This window comes from Paralichthys olivaceus, chromosome 11, assembly GCF_024713975.1.
Source record: "Paralichthys olivaceus isolate ysfri-2021 chromosome 11, ASM2471397v2, whole genome shotgun sequence".
NCBI lineage: Eukaryota > Metazoa > Chordata > Actinopteri > Pleuronectiformes > Paralichthyidae > Paralichthys > Paralichthys olivaceus.
This window is the reverse complement of record NC_091103.1, coordinates 14,750,124-14,761,053: the sequence shown is the minus strand read 5'-3', so window position 1 is coordinate 14,761,053 and position 10,930 is coordinate 14,750,124. Positions and strand designations below refer to the sequence as shown.

At 39.9% G+C, this 10,930-nt stretch overlaps 2 protein-coding genes across 2 annotated transcripts; both read left to right on the top strand.

Annotated features, from left to right (window-relative positions):
* The first annotated feature begins 2,986 nt into the window (after positions 1-2,986).
* On the top strand, positions 2,987-6,189 carry LOC109630127 (protein FAM98B). Its single transcript, XM_020088145.2, has 8 exons — positions 2,987-3,145; positions 3,233-3,339; positions 4,155-4,280; positions 4,432-4,685; positions 4,770-4,850; positions 4,928-5,044; positions 5,533-5,679; positions 5,778-6,189. The coding sequence occupies exons 1-8, from the start codon at positions 3,102-3,104 to the stop codon at positions 5,931-5,933; spliced, it is 1,032 nt and encodes a 343-aa protein (XP_019943704.1). The 5' UTR covers positions 2,987-3,101; the 3' UTR covers positions 5,934-6,189.
* A 532-nt stretch (positions 6,190-6,721) lies between these two features.
* chchd2 (coiled-coil-helix-coiled-coil-helix domain containing 2) lies at positions 6,722-10,427 on the top strand. Its single transcript, XM_020087959.2, has 4 exons — positions 6,722-6,933; positions 8,213-8,465; positions 9,010-9,223; positions 10,053-10,427. Exons 1-4 carry the CDS (start codon positions 6,884-6,886, stop codon positions 10,061-10,063), a joined length of 528 nt encoding a protein of 175 aa, XP_019943518.1. The 5' UTR covers positions 6,722-6,883; the 3' UTR covers positions 10,064-10,427.
* Positions 10,428-10,930: the final 503 nt, after the last annotated feature.

The following is a 10,930-nucleotide window of genomic DNA, read 5'->3' as shown; positions in this document are numbered from 1 at the left end:
TGGACGCCTGTGTGATGACATCAGATACAATAACTACTTTACTTCTCATGATCAGTTGTTGTCCACAAACATCGATTCATTATCTGCTGCAGTTTGTAGAAATGTAATGAAAAGGCTTTCAGGACAGGTTGTCAGATAGCATTGTGGTGTCTATAATATGATAATGGAAAAGTTATCAAAAACTATCACATTTCCATTCTAACTGTGAAATGTATAATTCGTGAATACGTAACACGTCTTTCTCTTTCTTCTACCATTTTGACAATGGAAATATATTATCGTACAGATTCCTCTTGTTATTCTTCATGTTATTATAAGTGATACATTTTTTTCACCACTTCCCCAACACTCGAACTAAAGTGCATTGTGATGTTTTGTTTGAGGGTGGGGGCATTTTTTTGTTGATAAGAGAAATCATTGATTTTCTTTACACTTCTTGTGTTTAAGTATATTTATCTATTTTAAAGACACATATCATACTTATTTTCTCTTATTACTTTTCACTTCTCCTTATTACTTTATTTATATTTTTGCATACATAAATGTATCCGTCTTTAATATTGTATTAAAGTAAAAAATATTTGATCCAAGTAAATTTTCAGCCATTTCAGACTATAAAATGAAAACCTGTTGTAAACTATGGCCTATGATAAACTTTTATTAGTTCCACTATGAGGAAATGAGATTTCTTACAGCAGAAAATGGAATATTACAAATATACAATCAGTAAAAGTAATAAATAAATCAAATAATAAAAAAAACCCACAAGGAAATAAAAAAATGAAAATAAAATATACAATGTAAATAACTAGCAAAAGAAAAGCCTATTAAAAGTACAGGTCTATTGGAAAGGCATGTTTATTGCCCCACAGCATTGAAATAAAATAGATTTAGAGAGAAAAGACCCTTTAATATCAAAATCAAAACAAATCTCTACAATCTTAATAAAATTTAAAAATCAAATGATCTAAATTATTCTCTCCCTGCTGGTCTGTATTTAGTGGATCCAGTTAGGACATCAAGACGTCATTGTGTTACTCATTCTCCGTCATCCTGCAAGTGTTCAACAGGTCCACTGAGCTTGATCATGGCTGACAAAGAGGGGGAGTCTCTGCTTGCTTTGTCTGGCCGCTTGCCAGAGGTCAAAGGTCAGCGCCTACAAGGTTTGATGCAGCAGGGGCCAGTGTCAGGGGAATAAAAGACCAAGCATCTGACGCACGGCAAGGCTTTTGTTGTCAGGGAGGCCGAAGCTCCTGTACATATGGCGGCAGGGACCAAGCAAACTTAGAAGCACTGTACGTCAGGGCTTAGCACGCCTCGATGCCATTGTCTCCATTGTTCCTGTCCGGTTTACGGGCCGCTGATGGAGGGGCTTGTGCCGTAAGCGTGACGAGGTGTCTCACATACCTCCCGCAGTGAAGTCCACATGTGGTCAAACAGTGCACACAGAGGAGGGGAGGCCTTTTGGAGTCAGCCACAACAACACAATCAGACAAAGCTAATGAAGCAGACATCAGAGGACCAGCCCTGTTAAGACACAAAAGATACAATTGAACAGCTTTCTCCACGTATTACTATATACACATCTTCATCTACTGAGCCGGATCACACAGAGAACTAGTTCACTTAGCTTTCCCAGTGTGATGGTGTCGCTTAAATTCAAGGTTTTCTGCTGTGAGAGCTGCGGCAGGAGGTGTGTGATACCCAAGCAGAACCAGCAGCCATAAGAGCCTGATCGATGTTTTAAATCAAGAGCTGCCTCACAACAACACTCCATATAACACTGTGTATGGGTGTGTGTGTGTGTGTATGTGTGTGTGTGAGCTGCATCAGCAAGACCCGTGAGAGTGCTGAGTGGGACAAACCAGGCTCAGGCATATAAATGTTAGGTGAAGTCATTATAATAAAGATGAGGAGAAGACGAAGGCAGAGCCAAGGTGAAGTCCTCTGCAACTATAATTAGCTTTTTCTCCCAGGTTATTTTTTGGACAGAAAAAGGAAAAAAAGCTGCTCTTTGGTCCTAGGTTGATACATTTTGATACAAAAAGCAAACAAACTAGTTTCTGTAGAGGAGGAATTAAAAAGCCATTAGTAGAGTAGCTTATGTTTGGCCACTGGCTTTGATCAGGCTGACTAACCTGAGGTGAACAGAGACTGTATGTCTGGGAGATATCAGGAAGTTACATCATAGCTTATTATTATTATAATAGACAAGTTAGGTATCCTCAACATGAAACTTAAGAGTTGAGTGCACTTTCTGTTTCCACCTTTCATGTGTGTGTTACTTGATTTTATCTTATTAAAATACCTCATCCCAGAGCTTTAGCGCCTTCTAGTGGATCAAAAATATGTGACACATCACAACTGGACTGACTGTTTCCTCTCAAGTACAGTTTCATTTGAGGAATGTGAGAAAAATCTTGTAAACAATGACGACTCTTAAGGTAGAGTGGTTATTGTAAAGTAGTTTTATAAAGGTTAGGGGGGAGAGGGTCAGCCAATTTTGTCCAGGTGTTTAGGGAGGGGGGGGCAGAGGGAAGTAGAATGACAGATTATATCACACACTTGCTATGAGCTTCAGTTTACAGGTTCTAAAAATAAAGTAACATTCATGAAAAAATATTCAAAATATCACAGTTGTTTTTCGTGTATTTGTTGATTTATTTTAGAATTGAATTTTAATATTATGTAAATGGCTGGCAATCTATGTTATGAATAATATGATCTTGTAGCAGATGTTTTACTATATATGTTTTGTTATTATTTTTTAATTCATCATTTTTGTTAAATGTTGTGCCAAAATTATTTTATAAATCCCACTTTTATTTTCAGGTTTCAATTTTTCTTTCAAAGTATTTTAGTTTTTTAATATAATATTACTCTTTTATTCTTGATTTCAAGAGGTTTCACATTTTTTATGTATGTTTCACCGCACCATGCAGTGCACACTCCGGCCTGCGGGTGGCAATGTGCGTCCCGTCCTCAAACACTGTAAAAAGCAGCACAGAGGAAGTGCAGTCAGTAAACACGTCTGAACTGTCAGTAGTTGTCTGTGGCGCTGATCTGCAGCTGCGGGTGTCAACGTGTCGCTCACAGACACGATGGAGAGAAGCAGAGGGACAGTTTCCGCCCTCAGAGCTTTGGGGTAAGTTACGTCATCACTGTGACTGTAGCAGCGTCTCTCACCTGTCTCTCACCTGTCTCTCACCTGTCGCCTCTACTTCCTGCTCAGGTACCCGGGCAGCTGCTGCCTGGCTCGGTGTGGGTGTGACGAGCTCCCGTGCCCGCTGCTCAGCTGGTTGTCCGCGGAGCTGAGGAGGATCTGTCCGGAGCTGAGGGGTGAGCAGAGGCGATTCTGCAGTCCACTGGGGCCCCGAGCAAAAAGTCCCAGTTGGGGACCCTCAAACATTATCTCATAAATAATCTTGCACCAACGAAGCGTAAGAAGTGTCAACATGTTTTTAATTTCAAATGACAGTTACATAAGTACATTTCTCAAAACGAAACAGAACATTAAAAACTTTTAATATTAAAAAAGCAACGTGACACTGCTGTGGAGTAAAGCCTGGGGCCCCGAGGGGTTGGTCTGGGGGTGAGACCCAGAGCCAGACTTGATAATAGAGCCCTGCCTGCTGAGTGGGGGGGCTGCACACTGATCAACAGGTGGTAGCTTTACTGGAGAATAAAATCATCATCTAGTGAGGGTGTTTAGTATTAAGTACGTCTAAGAGGATGGAACACAAAAAGACCATCAAAGTCCTTAAAAAGTAATTAAAATGATCAATTATTTTATATTCTCCTTTTCTCTGAATCAAGCTGACAGCTCCCCTGAGATCTGTTACAACTGTGTCTACAAGTCTGGGTTGTTAATAAGGTTTTAATATTTTATATACCCTTTTATTTCTGTTGAATTTTTCTTATATTTTATTTATTGTGGGTTTTTTCCAGATACTTTTCTTGCTGTATGTTTTTAATTAGAATTGCAAGTATCAATTATCAGATTATTGTTTTCACCATTAATCGATCAGTCAGTTGATTAAATTAAGATGAAGAGAACATATTCAGATTGCTTTTTTCATACCAACTGCCCAACGTCCAAGTAATTATATTTGTGGTGCATAAATTAGTGAGCTTTTGCAATTCTTTTTTTTTAGACTCAGTTGGAATGGGCGACGTCTTTCTGGTGGGCGAGCTGAGAACTTTACTATCGGACATGTTCTCTCCTCTCACTGTGCTGACGTCAGAGGTGCTGGAGCCAACCGTCCTCAACAAAGTCACTGGTGAGAAATGATCAAAATAAGACGCGTCCAGTTATTTCCGCTGTAGATTTCTTTGTTGATGCTAATAACAGATGATATTAGTGCCTATGGATCTATACATGTACTCTACATCCCTTTTAAATAAAGGGTGTAATATTGCTTCATCCTTCAGAATTCCTTGTATCAGAACTGCAAGCAGCTCACTTGATCAAGCGTAAGGAATTACATCCTGAGGAGAAGACAACAGGAGATGAGTCTGAAAAAGAGCAGCGAGTTGAAGATCACAGCCATGAAGACGAAGATGAAGAAGAAGAAGATTATTCTGAAAAAGAAAGGAGGAAGGCTGAGATGCAGGCGGAGTGGATATTAGTGATGCATGCACTTAACATGAACACCTCTTCCCAATTTGAGGATGTGTTGAGTGAAGTAAGGCTGATGAAAGAGAGAATGAGTATTGTGTAAGTCATGATCACACTAGTAAAAGCTTAATTTGATGGCATTTTTATGCAGGTGGAGTCCAGGCTCGCTCGTCTACCATGTGGAGACATGATGGACCCTCTGCTTAACACCGACCTCAGCTCAGTGCAGTGGGTATGTTTTCTGTTCATCAGTTTCATATTTAATCCTCAAATCAGCATCTCAACCTTATTTTCTCTTCTGTCTCTCAGGTCCAAGTTAAAAAGATCAACCAACACATGTCAAAGGACTATCAGTGTCGGTGGGAGATGATGATCAAACGCTTTCAGGTCACACTCGAGTCATTTGCATGGGGAGAAAAACAAAAGGTAGGAATGTTAAATGTCTGGTCCATAGAGAAAAAAGTTAATAACTCATTTCAAACTTTGTATAATTACCTCCAGCAAGGAGGTTACGTATTCATCTGCATTTGTGTGTTTGTTAGTTAGCAGGATTAAAACTACTGGATGGATTTACCACGAAACTTCGTGGACGGTTGTGATACGGTTCAGAGGAGAACCCAATACATGTTGTTGCGAATTCAGATTAAGGGGCGGATCCAAGAATAGTTTTTCCTTTTCTCTAACATGGTGAGATAAGGTTAGGCTTGGTGGAGGTATGCTTTCTCTGAGTGTCCTTTGAGTATAGGAGCAGTTTGAATTTCTCCCAGTATTTCAACACAAAGTTACAGCTGACGACTTCTCAGCTTCTTGTTATGTTCTCTTTATTGTTATTGGTCAAAATCTGAGGACACGATGCATTTCTGTGAGTCATGATAAAATCAGACAGCCCAGTTCAATCAGTTCTTTATTTACAGGAGCGCAGAGAAGCGCTTGCCTCAGTGCCTCCTCTTTCGTCCCTCACCCACTCCTCCCGAGTGTCTCTGTCTCTTCTGCTTGCTGCCAGAGAGGATCAGTCCTACATTGAGCCGATCAAGGCTGGAAGAAGCACTGCCGTGTACAAGGTACAACTATAAACACGTATACACCATCATCAGTGAGTCTGCCTGAAGGTGTTTTCAGCTTGGAATGATGGTTTCTAATATTTCTTTGGTCTCCCTAGACACGGATGGGCAGTGTACCCGACAGAGGAGGACGACCGGGGGAAATTGAGCCGCCTATGCCAGCGTGGGGAGGGCGAAGCGCGAAAGGGGGGCGGGGAGGTGGACACCATCAACGGCGTAAATTTCCAGATAAGAAGAAAGGGAAAAAACAGTAACATATCTATCTTTTTAGTTTTACTGTTCAAATTAAGGAATAAGTGATCATTTTCCTTTATTTAAATACTTCAAATAAAATGTGGTCTTGGATCGCCACATGGGATTTAATTTTGTAGTTCTAAATGTGGGTATAATTTTGAGTAATACCACATAAACATACCTGACATTTATTAAAGAGCTTGTAATTGCTGTAATGTGCTGGTATGTGAACTGATATTTTTGTTCTGTTTATAAAAGAATAAAACATTCACGTTATAATATGTGATGTTCTTTTACACCTTGGCTTTGCACTTTTATATTTTTAGGTTTATTTTATTCTGGATACCTAAACCTATGAAACACAAGTTTATATTAATTTTGCTATTACCTCTGCTAAGCAGGTTATGTTTTTTGACTGTTTCTGTTTGGTTGATTATTTGTTTGTTAGCAGCATTATGCAAAAGCAGCTCAATCAATTTAGATGAAACCCAAGGATGAACCATTCCATTTTTTTTTTTTTCTTTGTGAATCCAGGAATTTTTCACTTTCTTCCAGATCCAAACCTGTGCATGAAGAACAGTTCTTCTGCAGCTGTTAACGTTGTATATTTAAAACAATGTTAATTATGATTTTAACAGATTAAAGGTCAAAATGATTTTTTATTATTATTATTATTTTAGTGAGTGGAATGGACATGGGGATTCAAAATAATGAGGTAACAAATTAGAATAACGCCTGAGGGTGGCAGTAGTGCAACACTGTGGGGTGCACGCTGCCGTAAAACTCCAGAGAACAAGATGAAACTAGTGGCTCCATTGGTTCCGTCATACGAGGAAGTTACCCGGAAGACAACTGATGTAACACAAGGAAAGTTCCCGACTACGCAAAGGTCGATTAGCCTGACAGCTCCTGAGAGACGCGTCTGTTTGAATTCTCCTGAAAACCAACACTTGTACCGACAATTACGACGATGCCGAGAGGAAGCAGAAGCAGGACATCCAGGATGGCCCCTCCAGCCAGGTAGCACCCCGAATTGAATCACATTTGTGGGCTTAAAGTTGTTGTAACGACCGTGCGGCTGGTTTAGAAAACATGCTAGCGGTTTTAGCTACGTCGCAGCAGCGTATGTTAGCCTGCTGGAGACACAACAAACTCCCAGCCGTGGATAGTTTTATATCTGCACGTCCGGAAATTTGCGTTCAATTTCAAGCAGAGTACAGAAATTGAAGGTCACGTGTTTTCGCCATTTTTCTGTTGTGTCGCATCAAACGCGCTTCAACAGTTTGTTGTGAGATTAAACTACTCTTTGCTAAATGTGTTTCCCACAAACCCACAACTTAATTCAAACCTCTAGATAGAACTTTGGATTTTCTTCAACAAGTACAAATAAACAAACGTGTGGTATTTGTATCTTAAATGTGATCTTAAGTTGAATCAAATGTTTCTGAACGTATGGGACCTTCTGATATGAGCATCGAACCTCGAACCTTTCTGTCACATGTCTCAACATCCTCGTGTCCATCGACTTTAACATGATTTATACCAAACAAACAGCAGCAGGTCTCATGACAGTGACCTTAACTGACCCCATGTGCCACTGCTGCTGGAGTTTTCACTCTGATCTGATGATGTTTTCTACTTTTATCACATCATCATTTCTTTTATTGTTACTCTTAAAGTATTTTAAATCATTTGTCTCTTCAAAAGTACAACATTTAATCGAACAATGATGTTAGCATGCACCGGAGGCTGTGACCTGGTATTAACACCCATCCTGAGAGATCCAGTCACACGTGGTCAGCACTAAGTTCAGGTCTGAATGCTGCCAAATTTGTGTCCTGAGTTGTGATCCCCACAAATCCGCTCACATGACGCCACTGACCTGCTACAGTTTCACACTCATTCAAAGTATTTTTTCGCTTTTGGGTATCAATGCTGACCACCAGATAATGATAAATACTTTTTAAATTATGAAATAATTCTGTCTTCACACACTAACATTCACATCTGACACATCTGTTTGTCTTTGCGAACGTAAATGATTAGATCACAAGTGGTGATAGGAGAAACACTCAGGACGCATTTTAGTGCCGGGTCTGAACAGTTGAACTTAGCACTGTCCACTGATCAGATCTCCCAGGGTGGATGTTAATACCAGGTCTGAACAGAGCCTGAGATTTGAGTAAGAAAAACAAATGAGAACTCAAAGACATTATATAAGATTGTGTCAGTAAACGATATAGTTTCCAGTTGTTGATTGCAATTGGACCGAACCTCTGAATATATTTTCTCTTCGCAGACGGGCCCCATCACCACCACCCATGGCCAGGGCTGCGCCTCCTCCCTCCCATGCTCCGGTTCCGATGCAGGCCCCTCCCTCTGCTGTGGGCGCTCCAGCAGCACCCAGGCAGCCGGGTATGTTTGCCCAGATGGCAACTACAGCCGCGGGTGTGGCAGTGGGCTCTGCAGTGGGACACACCATCGGCCACGCCCTCAGTGGAGGCTTCGGTGGAGGACAATCAGAGCCTGCCAAGCCTGACGTTACATACCAGGTAAATAAACTGTGATCGTAGTGCTGGATTACCATCAAGGCAGATTAGTGTGTCTGTAGCTCGGTAGGTAGGTCACAGGTCCCAAAGATAGTGTGTGTGTGAGTCAAAGTGTTGATGAAACAAACATCACATTTGATGTAATCAACAGATCAGAACATGCAAGTACATGTAACACTGTGTATGTCTTTATTAAACAATAATGATATTTGTAACCTCACACCATAACTCAGTGATCTTGTTTTCAGTTTCTATCAGCAGTTGGTGCTTCTTAATTAGTGATTGAGTTCTTACCTGCAATAGTCTTTTCACAGCCTGGTATTTGTTGGTGTTTTTATCTACAGATATTTGGTTACAGAGGAAAAGATGCATGTTCAGACAAACAGACGCAACTTGTTTTGGAGGAAAAAATATTATTCGTTAACTAAAATTGCGAGGAGTTAACCAGATGTTATAATCGTCACTTTGTTTCAATTAATGTTTTGGTCTTAAATACCATATGGACCGTATGTATTTATAATTGCATCATCTGCCTCGTGTCTTTCAGGAGCCGTACCAGCAGCAGCCGCAGTACCAGCAGCAGCCACAGTACCAGCAGCAGCCACAGTACATGTACCAGCAGCAGCAGCAGCCTCCTCAGCAGGAGCAGCAGGCCTGCTCATACGAACTAAAACAGTTCATCGATTGCGCCCAGAACCAGAGTGACTTCAAACTGTGCGAGGGCTTCAGTGAAGTGCTCAAACAGTGCAAGTTCTCCAATGGTGAGTGAAGTGTGGAATTACTTCTATTGGAATACCTGAAGAATTCATCTCATTGATAGAAAGTGTAATTATATCATAATGTTTCAACACAATATCGGCTTCATCCTTGATTTAATATCACATCAACACAGTGTCTCTGTAGTTTTGATCTTGCTGTTGACTTTACTTTTTATATCTGATTTAATACTGACAAATAAAAAAGGCAAAACCTAAGCTCTTGTCATCAAGGCCACCAGAGTCGTGTTGTAATGTGTTATATCACCCAATGGGAGGAGCAGTAGTTTTGAAGGTCTTCTGAATGCTTTATATAACCTTTATTTCTTGTACTGTATTATTTTGAACCCTTTGAAACTGGACCTCCTGTGGCAGCGGGAGATCGTTGTTTGCATGATTCTGTTCAAATCATTTTAAATGAAAAACCATAATAGTTGTAGCATTCCTTCTTTTTGCAGCAGAAGCTTTCTCCTAAGTTCACATACATTTTGTTATGTGCAGTGAAAAACATGTTGATAACATGAAGTGGCGCCTGAGGATGGCAGCATAACATACAAAAACATACATAGTCTAAATAACTTCAAATGTTTGTATAAGGTACTTCATTGTTTGTTGACTTGCATAACCTTTCCACTTAGGTTGTACAGAGTTGAGTGATATGAAGTATTTGAAGATCCTCCAAGAAATTAAAATTAATAATAAAAATACCAAAACAGTCACCGGTGGACTTATTCTTTTGCAGAGTTCAAAGAGGTCAAATAAACCAAATCCCTGATTATAATACAAAAGAATTCTGATAATCAGTATGCTAATAAAACTTGTCTTTTGTCCACAGGTTTGTCATGAAGCTGAGACTAATACCTGGAGAAAGAAACGCAGCACAAACTGTAATAAATACCCATACTGGATAGTTACTGGTGTGATGCACATGAGTTCAATAAACATGCTTTATTTAGACGTTTGATTATCAGACAACATTGTGTTTGTTTCTCAGGAGACCTTGTAATCGCAGTCGTATCAATAATGTTCATATGTTTTTTTTGTTGCAGCGTTTCGAGTTGATTTCATTCGTTTTTCTGCAGCTTCAGTGCTTTTAATTTAAAATTCCTCCAGTATAAATATTATAAGGTGAACTGCATTCTTGTAGATGACTTGTGAATTCACATCTTCTCAGTAGATGTCCACTGTAATAAAGCACTTGGACCATGAATGCTCTGTGTTGTGTGATGGTGTCTTTCACGGATTTAGGTTCCATTTTGTACCAAACATTCTATCCAATAAAAACTAATCGCAAGATACAAATTCCAAGTCCACCAACAATTGAACAATGTTAAATTTCTATCCACTGACTCATTGAGACAGAATTTTGGTATTGATACCAATATTGTATTTTTTGTGATTTAACAAACTACCGCTCATTTATTTCACGATGCTTTTACACTGAAGCTCTGTTTCTGGATGTTCATGAATGGCTCCCCCCACCCCCAAAAATGTCTAACTTAAAACGTTCTTCCAATTAGGCTCCACTACGAGTCAGCCAGTGATCAGAGGCATTATGTTCTCAGGTCTGTCCATCTCATTAATGCGACATCTGACGAACGCCATGAAGGAATTTCTTCAAATTTGCAACTGACCAGTTGGACTCGAACATGATACATTAAATCTGCCTGTAGGGAATTTCTGACTTTTTTCCCAGTTGTGACTAGGACACAG

Bases quoted from the DNA above. Each gene is read 5' to 3' on its own strand.
- LOC109630127 (XM_020088145.2), top strand. From the start codon at position 3,102: ATGGAGAGAAGCAGAGGGACAGTTTCCGCCCTCAGAGCTTTGGG. The intron at 4,281-4,431 runs GTGAGAAATGAT...TTCATCCTTCAG, and splicing joins CGTCCTCAACAAAGTCACTG to AATTCCTTGTATCAGAACTG. The intron at 5,680-5,777 runs GTACAACTATAA...TGGTCTCCCTAG, and splicing joins GAAGCACTGCCGTGTACAAG to ACACGGATGGGCAGTGTACC.
- chchd2 (XM_020087959.2), top strand. From the start codon at position 6,884: ATGCCGAGAGGAAGCAGAAGCAGGACATCCAGGATGGCCCCTCCAGCC. The intron at 6,934-8,212 runs GTAGCACCCCGA...TTCTCTTCGCAG, and splicing joins AGGATGGCCCCTCCAGCCAG to ACGGGCCCCATCACCACCAC. The intron at 8,466-9,009 runs GTAAATAAACTG...CGTGTCTTTCAG, and splicing joins AGCCTGACGTTACATACCAG to GAGCCGTACCAGCAGCAGCC.